The 16,600-nt window shown below is 44.9% G+C and overlaps 1 protein-coding gene across 20 annotated transcripts in view; it reads right to left on the bottom strand.

Annotated features, from left to right (window-relative positions):
* UBR5 (ubiquitin protein ligase E3 component n-recognin 5) overlaps positions 1 to 16,600 on the bottom strand; it is a 110,298-nt gene that overhangs the window by 45,658 nt on the left and 48,040 nt on the right. For all 20 annotated transcript variants that reach the window (XM_068108503.2, XM_078773102.1, XM_068108490.2 and 17 more), the window contains 13 exons: positions 15,779 to 15,976; positions 14,746 to 14,959; positions 14,455 to 14,578; positions 7,818 to 7,984; positions 7,435 to 7,485; positions 4,254 to 4,374; positions 4,027 to 4,124; positions 3,720 to 3,850; positions 3,044 to 3,135; positions 2,737 to 2,883; positions 717 to 835; positions 446 to 572; positions 122 to 251 (listed from right to left, as the gene is read on the bottom strand). In XM_068108503.2, the coding sequence (XP_067964604.1) occupies positions 122 to 251; positions 446 to 572; positions 717 to 835; positions 2,737 to 2,883; positions 3,044 to 3,135; positions 3,720 to 3,850; positions 4,027 to 4,124; positions 4,254 to 4,374; positions 7,435 to 7,485; positions 7,818 to 7,984; positions 14,455 to 14,578; positions 14,746 to 14,959; positions 15,779 to 15,976 (1,719 nt within the window). The remainder of the gene's footprint in view (positions 1 to 121; positions 252 to 445; positions 573 to 716; positions 836 to 2,736; positions 2,884 to 3,043; positions 3,136 to 3,719; positions 3,851 to 4,026; positions 4,125 to 4,253; positions 4,375 to 7,434; positions 7,486 to 7,817; positions 7,985 to 14,454; positions 14,579 to 14,745; positions 14,960 to 15,778; positions 15,977 to 16,600) is intronic.

Here is a 16,600-nt window from a genome sequence, read left to right as displayed (position 1 = left end):
TGTAATAGACCAATGAATGATAAAGCAATGATCAAATTCGTTCTGCCTTAACATAATGCAACTTGTAAACTCTTCTTTCTGCAATGTGAGGCTATCCCTCAGTCACAGTCGTTGCCCTCACCCCGGTGTCAGATGAACACTTGACGAGCAGGCAGTGGGTGAAACAGTCGAGACGGATTGTGCCGCCCTGCTGAGAGAGAAATACCTGCTCCTCAGGAAGGAGGTGAGCTGTACGTCCACTTGCGCTCAGCCTGCGTTGCATCACACACGCCATGGGAATCGGCGTTAATTGTTGCACCCAAATATCCTCGATTTTATGCAGTAACCAAAAATGAAATGTTCACATGGGAGATGCCAAGATCCAAATAACACCAACAGATAAATCCCACATCAAGCAGCACAAACATCCACAAAATAGAATTATGCCAGGCAAAGCATTCCTCACGGGTCTTTGCTCTCCTGCGTGCCAAACATAATCATGGAGCGCACAGCTTTCCAGTCCTTCAGCACACGCTCCAACGCTTGCTGCGCAAACCGCGGTGGCTCAAGGTCGTGGTCAGGCATATCAGGATCTATTCAGAAGGAAGACATTTGGAAGGCAAAAAAAAAAAAAAAAATTAAAAGAGGGAGCAATCGTCGGTGCATTTCTTTTAAATAATTAAATGAGGCTTCATCACATTGTTCTTAAAGCGCATAGCGAGGTGAAGGGCGGTTACCCTCTGTGCCGGCAGTTTTGCGAGTGCGTTCCTCACGACCCCGTGGTGGCCTGTACTGGCAGTGTTCAACCATTTGCCTGGCAACAGTCTGAACCAGGAACAGCAGCAGATGCTCACCCCTAGAGATAATGAACAAAGGCTTCATTCAACACCATCATGCTATGAAAAGTACTACGATATATATATTTTTTTTTAAAGTTAGTAACGACATAATGAGCATCTTCTAAGTTGCCAACATTTCATAGCTTCTGCCAAAATCACTAAAATCTGTGGTGGAGACCCATTGTCTTGACAGAGCATTGGGGCACGGACGACAAGTCATGGGCATTTCCAGAGATAACAACCAATCCAGGACAGGTTACCATTCTATCTCAAATTACGGATATTTCCACTGAGTAGCCATGGAAATCAAATCCATTGCAACAAGGTTTTATCCACTCACACATCATGCCATTCAACGAAGTTTAATGACCATTTTATATCAGTTTAAACGAGTTGTTGCAATGATTGAACATTTTCCAGCATAGCCCGTTTAGTGTATGGTGAGAAAACATATTTGTGTTAAGACATGTGAGCAATGGGCAGGACGTAGATCATTTCGGTTTGAATATCACTTATGAAAGCCAAGTTGGGTGGACGGACATTCTTTTTTTTGGATACTTACTTGAGGCCCGTATAAGAGCTAACACATATAACATATAATAAAGGGAGCGGGAGACAAGAGGGCAAGAGAGTGGGAAACACAAGAACAGTAGGGAACAGGGACATCAGAAGATCTGTGAAAGAGAGAGGGCTGGGGTGGGGTACACAGGATAAACAATATGGACACCATAAGCACTTTCAGGAAAGAAAACTGGGTATTTGAAGGAGATGGATTTGAGGTGTATCGACGAGAGTAGAAAAGATCAAGATTTTGGATGAGGGAAGAAAAGATGGTGGTGAAGAGCTGTGAAGACCTGGAGGGAGGAGTGGGATTGAAGAGTGTGGGATTTTGCTCCAGAGGCGGGAGAAAAGAGGAATGAAGGAGTGAAGGTGAGCAGAGAGTCTTCATTTTGGCAGTTTCACCATAAGAGGGTTGCTGGCCGATCTTGTGCGTCCTGCAGGAATATTTGGGGGACAGAGCACAGACAGAGCAGGGGGAGCTAGGGCGGAGAAGAGTCGGGAGAAGACTGGGAGACCACCAACCTTCCTGCGGTGAGTGATTGAAAGGCCCTCAGAATCAGCTTCATTGCTGGAGATTCCAATGATTCTGAAAGCTTTGGTGTCGACAGTGCGAAGCCAAGCTAGGTGTGAGGCAGGAGCACCGGCCCAGAGGGGGGAACAGTATTCCATTGAGCTGCAGATGAAAGCTTTGTATGTGGTGAGGAGCTCAGGTGTGCCAAGGAAGGACTTCGCACGACGGAGGATGCCCAGTCGGCGACTGGCTTTGGAGGCCAGCTTGGAAATGTGGTTTTCCCAGGAAAGATCATGGCAGATAGTGAGACCAAAAAGCTTGAGTGACAGAACTTCTTCGAGAGGATTGTTGAGAAAGTAGATGGGAGGGTTGTCCAGTCGGTCTTTTCGGAGAGACATAGTAAGAGTGTGAGATTTGTCAGGATCGAAAGCCATGTTCCACTTGTTTGACCAGTTTGTGATTTTATCCAGGTCTGCAGAGAGTGAAGAGGGTGCTGCTGATATGAGGGTTGAGATAAGGAGTGGCAGAGGGTGGAGTCATCAGCAAAACGATAGAGGATTTTCCAGAGTCGGAGAGATCATTAATGAAGACCAGAAAAAGCACACGGCCCAGAACACTGCCTTGAGGAACTCCAGCCTGGACAGGAAGGGGAGATGAGAGAATTCCATCCAGGGCCACACGTTGACTATGTTGCAGCATCTTATACACCACCTTATTTAACACATTACATTAATTATTCATGTCTGTTGATTGTGTCCTTCATGAGATCCATTATTCTCCAGGTGCCTGTAGCAGGATAATGTGAGAGCCTTGTTCAACAAGGCAGTGCGAGCAAATAAAGAGTACCTGCTGTTTGGTTGGGTGACAAGGTCAGTGCAGGACAAAAGTCGGTTAAGCAGCTCCAGACGTCCGGCTTTCAGCCCCGCGATCAGCGTCCGGCATTTACACTTCTCCCAGCAGTCACAGTATGCGGTGGGAGACGTTCTCTTCAGCCTGATGAAAACACACATGGAGCCAAAGATTTGGCATCTACGCGTCCTCATTAACCATATTCCCACAGAACCAAAGATTCTATACATGTTTGCCTTTGCAAAAAGTCAACACTAAAATAAAAAAAGAACACCCCACGTTTGGATTAGGTAACATCACTCACTTGCAGTCGTGACCTTTGTGACACACTCGGGCACACTCAGTGCAGCAGCACAAGGACTCGAGCAGACCACAAGTGCGGCATTCAAAAATGTCCTGCAGACCAAAATATATGAAGCTAAAACGGCACTCGGCAGACAGCAGACCTCCACCAGTCTGAACAGTGTGTAATTTGTATCCCACAAAGAGGCCCGATCTGTATCCACCCTGAAACCAAAATTGAAGCGGCTTGTTCTTGCCACATAAGCAACCCATCCGCAACCTTTTGATAGACTGTCCTATAAATCATTCTTGGCCCCATCTCTCAATGGTGAAGAATCACTTAAACAATGATTGTATCAGGATCTTCAACAAAATCGGATAAATTCGTCCTTCTCACACACGCAACCTGTCCACCAAATTTCATCTGAATCCGTCCAAAACCTTTTGAGATATCCTGCTCTCAGGCAGACAGACAAGCAAACAAACAAACAAACAAACAAACAAACAAACAGGCATGAAAACACAACTTTTGACCCCAAAAATATTCTTCTCTACCATGACTACAATAACAGAGCCAAAAGCAAATGTGAAAAAAGATCTTTGCACACTTGTAATAAAGTCGTCACCAAGAAAACTTTTTTTGTTAAGCAGCAGAACTTCATCAGAAAGCAGAAATATTCACATGCATGACTTTTCACCTGATTTATGTGCTCCGCACCGGTCCAGGTGAAGCTGCAAGTGTCATTGCAGCAGAGAACGTAAAGCGGAGAGTCATCAGGGTTCGTACCAACTGGACAAATCATGCTCATCAGGTCAGAAAGACCCTCCTCTGAATTCAGGTACAATGGTACATGGTGGAGAGAGTGCATAGAAGAGTACAGGTGAACAATGAAAGTTCAAGGTAGAGATTTTTTTTTAATGTTAACAATGAGAAACAAGCCAATATAGTCGGGAGGATGGCGGTGAAAGGTCAATCGTAGCAGTCAGACGGAGAACCAAACATACCTTTCGTGATCTTCTGAACGGTCTCCAATATCGTTAAGGCTGCAGGGTAGGCCCTGCCACTCACCGCCATCATGAATGGTGTCATGCCCCTGGCATCCCTAGAACACAAACAATAAAGTGACACAGACCAAAAACCACAGCCAACGGATCAAATAGACTAAAAAAAAAAAGCCAACTTGCTAAACAAACACTATGACCGAGCAAACACTGATGCGAGTGCCGCTCACTGGGCAGACAGCAGATCACGCATGTACAGCTTGAGCAGACTGCTTTCACAAAGCAGGCGCAAGATGGCCTGCGCGTTCGCCTTGCGCTCCTTCGGCTCCAGTCCCTCTTTTGACGAGCCAGCTGTGAGGTTTCATGGAACAGTGTTAAACATGAGGATAGCTCAAGATTGATTTTTTTTTTTTTTTTTGTTTGTTTGTTTGTATACAAGATCGAGGCTCGTGAAAGAGCGAACATTAATCACACAGAAAGACAAACAGACACATAAAACAAATAACATCGGGAGCGGCAGACAAGATGGGGAGAGAGGGGGAAGGACACAAACAGCCATCAGTGGCTTTGTCATAATTGAGATGTTTCTACACCACATATGGCCTTTCTATTCCAGAAAAAGCAAAAGGTACAGGGAGGTTAATGAAACTTTAGCTCGGTCCCAGCGCACAAGGTGTTGCACATGTTCTCCTGTTATATGCACAACATTTGCCACATCATTTATGTGTTTAACGTTTGCTTGAGTGACAGCAATGGGTAGCATGAGAGAATGTTCTAGATTGTTTCACCAATTCACAGCCATTTTTTAACGACATTAAATACGTTTAAAGTATAAAATGTAATGAAAGACATTTTCACCAAATTGTGCAGCGTCTCCTGTGAATTTCATAGATGCTCTCCTTCACAAAGAATCCTGTGCACACAGCACATGTGACTGTTGGCCACTAACTCCGTTACTCAGAATGCTTTGACGAGCATCGATATCACTTCCCATACAACTTATGAAGGGTAGACAATCGTGTCATGTGCCCAAGGGTTGTGACCATTCACAGGCTATGGCTAGATGAGACTACTTCGAAAGGTGGAAACTGCACTGAAGCACAGGACTGCTTTCGGGCCCTGATGCCAACACAATTAATCACAAGGCTACCTGCAGGCCTGGATACCAAATGGTTAATAAAATACCAATTACTTACTCAGGAACCACAATGGTTTCCTTGGATCACAATGGTTTCCATCTTTCACAAGCAACGAGGCGTCTGGATTTTCAATCTCAAACTGTAACAGGTAATCGCTAGAGCAATGAATGGCATGGAGCACAACCACCAGGATCGCAAAATATTTGCAGATGCAGTGCACACACCCTGAACAAACGACGCGTGTCGTGTCAGTCCGGCTACTCAAAGGGGAAGAAAGGACTGGTCCCAGGATAGACAACTTTAAAAATGCCAGCTCGAAAGTGCCGCGAGTAGAACACCTGTAACGTCTGTGCAGCAATGCTGAACTTGGATATACAGTGCATTCAGAAAGTATTCAGACCCCTTCACCTTTTTCACATTTTATGTTGCAGCCTTTTGCTGAAATCGTTTAAAATTCATTTTTTCCCTCATCAATCTACACTCAATACCCCAAAATGACAAAGAGAAAACAGGATTTTAGAAAGTTTTGCAAATTTATTAAAAAGAAAAAACTGAAATATCACATTGACATAAGTATTCAGACCCTTTGCTATGACACTTGAAATTTAGATCAGGTGCCTCCCATTTCTCTTGATCATCTTTGAGATGTTTATACACCTTGATTGGAGTCCACCTGTGGTAAATTCGATTGATTGGACAAGATTTGGAAAGGCACACACCTGTCTATATAAGGTCTCACAGCTGACAATGCATATCAGAGCAAAAACCAAGCCATGAGGTCGAAGGAACTGCCTACAGAGCTCAGAGACAGGATTGTGTCGAGGCACAGATCTGGGGAAGCCTACAAAAAAATCTCTGCTGCATTGAAGGTTCCCAAGAGCACAGTGGCCTCCATACTTCTTAAATGGAAGAAGTTTGGAACAACCAGGACTCTTCCTAGAGCTGGCCCCCCGGCCAAACTGAGCAATCGGGGGAGAAGGGCCTTGGTAAGAGAGGTGACCAATAACCCGATGGTCACTCTGGCGGGCTTTCATGTGTCTTTCGCTGAGGAGAGGCTTCCGTCTGGCCACTTTGCCATAAAGCCCAGATCGGTGGAGTGTTGCAGTGATGGTTGTCCTTCTGGAAGTTTCTCCCATCTTGGTGGAGTGTTGCAGTGATGGTTGTCCTTCTGGAAGTTTCTCCACACAGGATCTCTGGAGCTCAGCCAGAGTGACCATCGGGTTCTTGGTCACCTCTCTTACCAAGGCCCTTCTCCCCCGATTGCTCAGTTTGGCCGGGCGGCCAGTTCTAGGAAGAGTCCTGGTTGTTCCAAACTTCTTCCATTTAAGAATTATGGAGGCCACTGTGTGCTCTTGGGAACCTTCAATGCAGCAGAATTTTTTTTGTAGGCTTCCCCAGATCTGTGCCTCGACACAATCCTGTATCTGAGCTCTGCAGGCAGTTCCTTCGACCTCATGGCTTGGTTTTTGCTCTGATATGCAGTCAGCTGTGAGACCTCATATGGACAGGTGTGTGCCTTTCCAAATCATGTCCAATCAATCGAATTTACCACAGGTAGACTCCAATCAAGGTGTAGAAACATCTCAAAGATGATCAAGAGAAATGGGAGGCACCTGAGCTAAATTTCAAGTGTCATAGCAAAGGGTATGAATACTTATGTCAATGTGATATTTCAGTTTTTTCTTTTTAATAAATTTGCAAAACTTTCGAAAATCCTGTTTTCTCTTTGTCATTATGGGGTATTCAGTGTAGATTGATGAGGGAAAAATGAATTTAAACGATTTCAGCAAAAGGCTGCAACATAACAAAATGTGAAAAAAGTGAAGGGGTCTGAATACTTTCTGAATGCACTGTACCTGTGAGTGAATGTGCTAACACCTCTTGAGAAGACAGACAAGGTGACAGTTGGCACGGTATCGTAAAGCGAATGCAAGTCAAGAGGACAACCGACGATGGCCTAAATTCCTGGTCCGTCTTCGTTTTGCTCTCCATGCAAACACAAACTCTCACGTCCCAAGGACGAACCACACAGCCACGAACACCCAGAATTCTCTGGATATGCCTAGACATGCCTGAGGTCCCTCATGCAAGATCCTCGCTGTACACTTCAAGCTGACTCGCTCATGTTGAAATGTTGCTCAATCAAATGACACTACACTGCAGGTTTGTAAAAACCGTTGCTGACTACTCGCTCGCTACATCCAAGTCACTGACGATCTTCACAACAACTTTTATGACCAAACAACAACAATAGGGAGTAGCAATGTATTACCTGTCAAACTAGAGGCGCCAGTCGAGGGACCAGGCCCCGAGCCTGCACCACCTGTGGGAGAAATGCACAAAGTTTTATAATTGCTATTAATTATGATAATAATTATAATAATAGGTTTCCTCTCCATTTCATGGAGAGTAAACCTAATAATAATAATTATTATTATTCTCCCAGTCCCAAATTTCATGATATACAGAAATTGACTGGCATAAACATTACAAGCAAAACGTCAGGAATGTAAAAAAACAACTAATCATGTGGTATTAAGTATGAAGCAACTTCAAATCAGTCCAGACATTAAATGACACTTAATGAGTCAGTATGTTTGCAAAAAGTTAAGTGTCATAAAATCACTTTTACGATCAAAGGCAAAAGTCTGTTACCTGGATCAATGTGGGGAGGCTCAGGCAGCCAACTGAGAGTTGGCATTGATGGAGGCGGAGGCACTGTATCAGCATGCTCCACAGAAGGGGCGGACTCGTGTGAGGCAAGCCCAGGAGGCGGCGGTCGTGGTGTCCGTCGCATCATCATCATCTCACGCAGACGGAGGCTGCACATCCAAGAGGGACACAGATCATTGTGAAATAATCAATGAATTGCTCATTAAAAACTACAAAGTAGTTTTGGCCGATCGGACGAACCGCATCTGGCAAGGCATTTCGACATCTGTACTCGAATTGACTTGGCTTGGCTTGGGGGCAAGGTGGTGGAAGCTTTTACACACTAGGATTCACCCATGTCAAGACCATTGTTGAGGCGACTGCACTACCCCACTGTGGAATATTGCAGTGGCATATTCCCTCATGCCATCTTCACCCTGCAGGTCATTGGTTTGCTCCTATAGTTCCAAGAGGAGTGTTGTTTGCCGTAACCATCAGTGGCTTTGTCATAATTGTGTTTATTTTTTATTTTTACTAAGACTGTATCAAGTCGACACCTCTTTCCAAAATAAGAATTTTTTTTTTTCCTATTCCTTTTTCCTATCATCCTGTACGTTGACGTTCCGCAACCTATGGGTCGCGACCCAAAAGGATTTTTAATGGGTCGCACGATCGTTTCAGAAATCGCGGGAAAAAAACTATCGAGGATTTAATTCTCCCGACTGAACAGAACAGAGATCAAACGAACGCCGACACAAACTTTATAGTGTGGACTCTTCTACCGCGCTGTACCAATGTACCGTGCGTGCATCCGATCAGTCAGATCATACGTTTAGTTTCCGACACGCGAATGTCCATTGCTTTTCATTCGAAAGATTGAGCTGTTGAGCGTAAGGTACTCGCCATGGCTAGAAAGTATCAGCCTGTGTTCCTGAACTATGGGTTCACCTTGATTATCGATAAGCACAATGTTCATCGACCACAGTGTGTGATATGCCTTGACGTGTTGGCCAACGAGTCCCTCAGGTCCCAAAAGCTGAAACCGCACCTCGAGAAGAAACATGGAGATCATGTCAACAAGTCGTGGGGAGTTTTTTCTCCGGAAAGAACGCGAGATGAACAACAGCAAGTCAGTAATGAGTTCGGCTGTTTTTCCGTCGAAGGGACTGACCAAAGCCAGCTACCTGGTGGCGGAGAAGATAGCCAAAGAAAAGAAACAGTACACTATTGCGGGTAAGTTTTTTGTATTTTTTCGTAAAAGTATTTCACTGCATTGGTGGTTTGTAGGTTCATAAAGTAATACATGGCGCTGTAAGTATAGTTAAATTTAGTTTTTCATTTCGTCTTTAGAATATTGATGTCGGGTTCTTTCTTACTATTATACTCATGCCATGTGTGGATTATGGGGTAAGCCTATTTGGCCTATTTGCTACCTCGGAGACATGCTGAATGGAGAAGGTGGATCAGACACGGCAACGGTTGCTAGAGTGAGATGTGCATGGAAGAGGTTTCAGGAACTGAGTGGCGTGCTGATGAGGAGGGGAGTGTCGTTGAAGCTGAAGGGAAAGGTGTATGCTGCATGTGTGAGAAGTGTTATGATTTATGGGAGCGAGACATGGGTAATGAACGTAGAGCAGCAACGAAGGCTGGAAAGGGTGGAAATGCGAATGGTTCGGTGGATGTGCAGAGTATCGTTGAGAGAGAAGAAGACAAATGATGAATTGCGAAAGATGATGGGAATAGAGCCTATGATTGATGCTGTGAAGAAAAACAGTTTGAGATGGTTTGGTCATGTGTTGAGGAAGGATGAAAGCGACTGGTTGAGAAGAGTGATGGAAATGAATGTAGAAGGAAGTAGAGGACGGGGAAGACCGAGAAAGACTTGGCTAAAGATGGTGGAAGAAGAAATGCGGGCAAGGGGGTTAACAAGGAGAGATGCAGAAAATAGGGCAAGATGGAGAAGATTGTCATGGGGACCGCAAGGCAAACCCCCGCTCTAGCAGGGAAAATGGCCTTAAAATGCATGTTGTGTTGTATACTCGTGCCATGTATACGTTGGTATATCACAACTTCGTAAGTTTTATTGTTTGTTGCAATACAGCCATTCTTAAACTTTGCCTCTTTTTTAAAAGTACGTACGGCAATCACATCGTACATATTGAATTTTTATAATGCCTTGGAACAGCGGTTCTTAACCTGTGGGTCGTGACGTACGTGCATACGCAAACAAAATACTGTGTGTGGTATGTACCTTTGTTAGGTTCCTAAAAATGGGCTCAACAAATTGATATGTTATTTATGACCCCTTCATGACCCCCGGAAAACCCCAAACGACCCCCAGGTCCCCCGCGCCCCGCTGCCTTGGAACAAGATCAAGATTAATCATAAAGTGAAAGAAATGTTAGTGTTATTTTATTTATCTTGTATTGCAGAGCAACTCATCCTGCCATGCGCCAAGGCGATGTGCAGAGAAGTGCTTGGGGAGACGGCGGCTTCCAAGATAAGCACCATTCTGCTTTCTGCCGACACGATTCGCCGACGGATAATCGACATGGGCGAAGACATCGAGCACCAGCTGTAAGCAAACCTAGAGGCCAACAAGTTTGTCATCCAGTTGGAAGAGTCAATGGACATCGCACAGAAGGCGTTGATCCTCATCTTTGTTCGTTATCGGCATGGCCATGATTTTATGGAGGATCTTGTGGCATGTGATGAGCTACAGACCAAGACCACGGCCGCAGAAATATTCGCAGTCGTCAACAAACACATCGCATTGCATAGCCTCAGGTAGGAAGACTGTGTTGGCGTTTGTACCGATGGTGCGGCATCGATGACAGGTCAGAGCAGCGGTGTCATTAGGCTCATCCAAGATGTGGCACCAGAGGCAAGCTGGACCCACTGCTTCCTCCACCGCAAGGCATTAGCGGCGAAAGAGACGTCACCTGGACTTGCCGAAGTAATGGACATTGCAGTGAAAACAATCAACCATCTCAGGAAGAGCACCCTAAATTCGAGGCTGTTTACAGAGCTGTGTAAGGAGCAAGATGCAGAACACACCATGGTGCTGTATTTTGCAGCTGTTCGCTGGCTCTCCAGAGGAGATGCTTTGGCAAGATTGTATGAACTTCGTGACCAGGTCCTCGCATTCTTAGAGGTGGCTAGATCAGACCTGGCAGTCTGGTCAGACCATTTGACGAATACTTTCCTGTTGATCCACACGTGGAGAAGAAGTGGATCCGAGAGCCTTATTCAGTCGACGTTCAGCAGTGCTGCAACTTGTCCAACAGATTGAAAGAGGACTTGATCGACATCGTGTCCGACGGTACACTTGAGACACTGTTCAGGAAGGACACTTTCGTAAAGTTTTGGCTGACAGTGTCTCATGAGTACCCAGAGATTGCATATCTCACGGTAAAGTTCCTGATGCCATTCACGGCGACGTGGATGTGTGAGGCAGGTTTCTCAATGGTGACATATCTGAAGTCCAAGTATCGAAACAAACTGGAGACAGTGGCCCTGTGCACGAACCTGAGAATCGCATCGTCGCCGCTTCAAAGCCGAATCAATGATCTCGTAGCCAATATGCAAAGTCAACCATTGCACTGATGTGGATAATCCACATCTACAATGTTGCTAACGGAACATTTGAATTAGGCTTGTAAGTTTCACTTTCGGGTTTAATCAGTGAAAGTTGTTTATTTAATGTTGTTCATGATAACTAGCCGAAACCCATGGAACATCCACGGAAGGGAGCATGTGGTGTATGGATAGAGTGTACCATTATGGATGGCATAGGGGATTTGCTTGTCCGAGTAAGAGTTAGGAAGAAAGATGAGAATGAAGAGTGCGTATATGAACAACGATCGCCGACACCGGCACAAATGCATGCTCTGGATTGTCCACTCAGTGGACGGCTTGCTTTCGCCTTCGCCTGTCCAATCAGCGGACGGCTTGCTTCGCCTTCGCCCAGCAGACGCCAATACGATGGCGTCGTATCGGCAGTTAATCGGGTGATTTTGGGCCCCAACATCGGCTAATTCAGATTTTTCGAGTATGTCTGTACGTGATAAACAAAGCGCGCGGTTCCTAGATCGTAAATCCATTAGTGCCGTGGGCATCGGGTCACTGGGTGCGGCGTAAAAGGGATAACAAAGTCGAGTCCTTACGCTATTATTATATAGACTAGCCGAAACCCGTGGAACATCCACGGAAGGGAGGATGTGGTGTATGGATAGAGTGTACCATTATGGATGGCATAGGGGATTTGCTTGTCCGAGTAAGAGTTAGGAAGAAAGATGAGAATGAAGAGTGCGTATATGAACAACGTATTTATTGCAATCTACTTAAATGACAACGCTACGATATACTTTTGAAAAATGAATGGATTCGTAATAGGAATCGGCATAGCACCACTCTGGGATTGTCCACTCAGTGGACGGCTTGCTGTCGCCTTCGACTGTCCAATCAGCGGATGGCTTGCTTCGCCTTCGCCCAGCAGACGCCAATACGATGGCGTCGTAAGATGGCGTCGTATCGGCAGTTAATCGGATGCTTTTGGGCCCCAACGTCGGCTAATTCAGATTTTTCGAGTATGGCTGACCGTGATAAACAAAGAGTGCGGTTCGTAGATCGTAAATCCATTAGTGCCGTGGGCATCGGGTCACTGGGTGCGGCGTAAAACGGATAACAAAGTCGAGTCCTTATGTTATTATTATATAGATGGAACATTGAACCTGGATATAAGTTCAGATGCATATCGGGTTTTTTCAGTAAAAGTTATTCTTGTTTTGTTTATCAGTTCATGTTACATTTTAAGTTCATCATCTATTCACGATGAAGATTAAAATAAAGTTCAAACACCTTATCTTGGCGTGTCACTTTAATAATTAAAGTTTTATTCTATTTCACAAAAGATACACCGCCAATGAATGTTGTGAGATTCATCTTCATCTTCTTCTTCATCTTCATCAACGTCTTCATTAAATCTTCATCCGGATTCATCGTAGGGGCGGATTCAGCTCTTCCGAAGCTGCTAACAAGGCAGGGAGTTTATGCCTGATTGGCTGACAATAATATCAAGTGGGCGGTGTCTGTGATCGAAGTCGCTGCTCATTCTCAAGGGGGGCGTGGTCTCTCGCTCTCTCTCTCTCCTCATGGTCGTGGAGATCCGTACAAAATAACAACAAAATAAGGACAGTGTTTGGTATGATTGTCATCACTTTGCTTTATTGTTCAATTACGAATTGTACTGCTGTACAAAGATGATGAACCGAACCCTTACCTAGATATTAACGTTATAAGCAATCGATATTTCTGTGACGGTTTGCGGGGGGGAGGGGGTGGGGGGTTCGATGGGTCGCGACTGGATGCGTGGGTTTTTTTATTGGGTCCTGGGCTAAAAAGGTTGCGGAACGCAGCTGTACATCATTAATAGCTTTATTTACCTCATTGTGCTCTAGCTCAAGCCATAATTATTATTCACATTCATCCACCGCCCTTTATGCACAACTTTAATCATCCTTCCAGCCATCCCAATCCTGATGTGAGTATTCGTCTATCTGCTTTTGGAATTCTGATATCAAACGCATTTTGCAACATGAGCGTGGTTATGAGCTTTTATCAGATTATAAAGCCTTCATTCACCGCTCAATGGTGTTATTCTCTCCCCTTTGAGCTGGCACCCCTGACCTCCCCCCCCCCCCCCCCCCATCTTACGCTTCTTGATGCCATTTGAAAACAAGGCACTCAAAATCATTGGATTCTCCCATGATAAGTATATGTGTGTGTGTGTGTATATATATATATATATATATATATATATATATATTCATTCATATACACACACACACACACACACACACACACACACACACACACACACACACACACACACACACACACACACACACACACACACACACACACACACACACACACACACACACACACACACACACACACACACACACACACACACACACACACACACACACAATATATATATTTTACCACAATGACAAACTCTGAAATTCTCTACCTGCATCCTGTTTCCCAGCAACAATACAACCAACAGTTTGAGAGAGATGTGAATAGGTGGCTTCTTTCCCAGTGATTCCCCTTCCCACAATTCCTTTTTTGCAGCCCCGCCAAAAGTAACCCACTTCTGGTGAAACACTCAAAATCCAGGCTCACTGCTCACTTCCACTCATTTGTTCCTCTTTTCTCTCACCTGTGAAACAAACTTCTTCAGTCTGTTCAACTCCATTGTTCCCTGTCTGTTCACTACCACCTCATCACTACCATTGTCTGCCCCCCCCCCCCCCCCATAATCATGATGTTTTCTATCCTAATCAACTCTCCCCAAGCCCTCTCCTTCCTACCAAGTTATGATTTTTTCCCCCTCTCCTTTTTTGTTACATTTCTGTTCCATCCCACGTTTTCCCTTCCTCTTCTCACTGTGTTCGAGCTTATTCTTCCCCAAGTGTCCTCTGTTGTGTTCCACTACATTCCTGCTCATATGCATTCCCCCTTTCCACAATTATTGTTCTGTTATGTTATAGTCCATTCTGTGTTATAGCCATAACCCTTCCATGAGCCTTAATTATGTGTTTAGATTTTAAAAGTTTCAGAATTTTCATACCTGCGGCTGTTACCACTGGTGGAACAGGCACGACCCGTACCACAGGAAACGACGGAGATGGCATTGGCAATGGCCTCCACTGCAGATATGCGATCAACAAAAGAACGATCCGGCCTCTCAGGCTCTAAACACAATGAATGAGAAAGCACCATCTGCGAAGAAATCCCTTTGCAAAGACAAACTATAACACTTCTGTAAAACACCAACTCGAATGATTATGGATGCAATAGTGCAGCAACTTCATAATCAAACTGACCAGCGATTTGTAAGATTCAGTTATATGTGCCTTACCATCATCTTCCTTGACTTCCTTGTTGGAAGTTGGGAAGCAGGCTGAGACGGCAGCATGGAGTGCATTGCGGTTGCCATCGCAGCGCTCGTGCAAAACCCCATCAACTTCTCGCGAGTCAACCAGCTCAACTAGAAGGCTCTGTTCCATGCCAAGCAGGGCTGCACGGCACGCTTCGTAGTCACAGCGTAAAACAGGGCCAAGCAGGGACTGTCTCTGTGATCCGGAAAGCCAGAACAAACCGTTACATTTGGGAAAGTACCATAAACCAGAGGACAGCACAAATTACGTTTTTATGATGGAGCTGGGCTGTAACAACGCAAACTAGAACGGCACTCGCTACAGAGCATTCCACCACCATACTGAACACTTTTCGTTTCGTATCCCACTGATAGGCCGGATCTGGATTCAGACCTGAACCAAAATATAATCGGCTTGTTATTGTTGCCTGACCAACTCATCCACCAAGTAGTCACAAGTCGTCCATAACTTTTTGAGATATTGGGCTCGAGATCGTTTTTGGCCCCATCACTCAATGGTTAAGAATCACTTATACATTTTTTTTAAATCTCGTATCCGGATCCATATCTTCACCAAAATTGAATCGATTCTTCGTTGTCACACACACACAAACTGTCCACCAAGTTTTGTCCAAATTCGTCCACAACTTTTTGAGTTATCGTGCTATATATCGTTTTTTTGCCCTCTCAATGGTGAAGAATGACTAAAAATTCTCGGATCCAGATCCAGACCCGGATTGTCACCAAAATCTAATCATTTCGACTGTGTCACATACCCAACCTCTGCACCAAAAAAAAAAAAATCGACCAAACATAGCATGACGATTGGAGTCGCAATTTTTTCACTATTCAATCTACTCAGCCGGTAATCACATCCTCTATACCAAACCATCCTCTATCACACACATCACATCCTCTATCCTCTATAGTCTATACCATTTAACAACAGCCCAAATTATGCACAAATCTAATCATTACATTTTACAACAGAGTACAAGAGTAGCAAGGTTGCTACCTCAATAGTCATGACTATGACTGTAGCTTTCTTCTTGATACTCGAGTTGGCTGGAAGGTTGGTGAGAGCATGGAGGCCTACACCAAGTGCCTGCACCGGTGGCAGGTCAAGCCAATCTGGGTCGCGCACTCCACCCAAACAGTCACGACTCAAAGGATACAATGTGCCATTCCCATCTCGCAGCAATACAGGGGATTCCTAAAGAAAATTCAAACGGCAGGTTAAAGCGTATTGTTGCGGGAACGGCCGTAAGGGGGCAACGTGGGTAAGATAGAGTAATTATGTCATTAATAAACGTCTCGCACAAGTGTGTTCTGTGTAAAATGATAGGACATGTGTCGAAGTGTGTTCATCATCTGATAAACGTACCCCTCCCTTCCATAATGTTTCTAACGCCCTCCCACCATTCCTCCACCATTAATCCTTAAAGTCGTTCCCTTCGTAATCTGTATATGATTACAACAACAACAACAACAACAACAACAACAACAACAGGCTTTTTAAGGCCATTTTCCCTGCAAGAGCGGGGGTTAGGTTAATCTGCATATGACTCTGCTATATTAAATAGTTTCCAGTTCCACAAGCCACCAAATTCTCACACCACCCCTCCCCTCGAGGAGGACAAAAAACAGGGCCTTGCGACCGTGCGCAAGGTAAGAGCCAAGTCGAGACTGTCAGTCTCATGGACCCACTTGAGGTGCTGCAAACCTCAAAAGCTATGAGAAGCTGGGTAGTGAGCCAATGAGTGTGCAGCTGGACACGGCCACGAGATAACAAGAGGCCGAGGGGCGAGGGGAAACCGAGTCAAAAGCTGAGCCCAGT

This window comes from Myxine glutinosa, chromosome 2, assembly GCF_964187855.1.
Source record: "Myxine glutinosa chromosome 2, kmMyxGlut1.1, whole genome shotgun sequence".
NCBI lineage: Eukaryota > Metazoa > Chordata > Myxini > Myxiniformes > Myxinidae > Myxine > Myxine glutinosa.
This window is presented reverse-complemented; position numbering and strand designations above follow the sequence as displayed.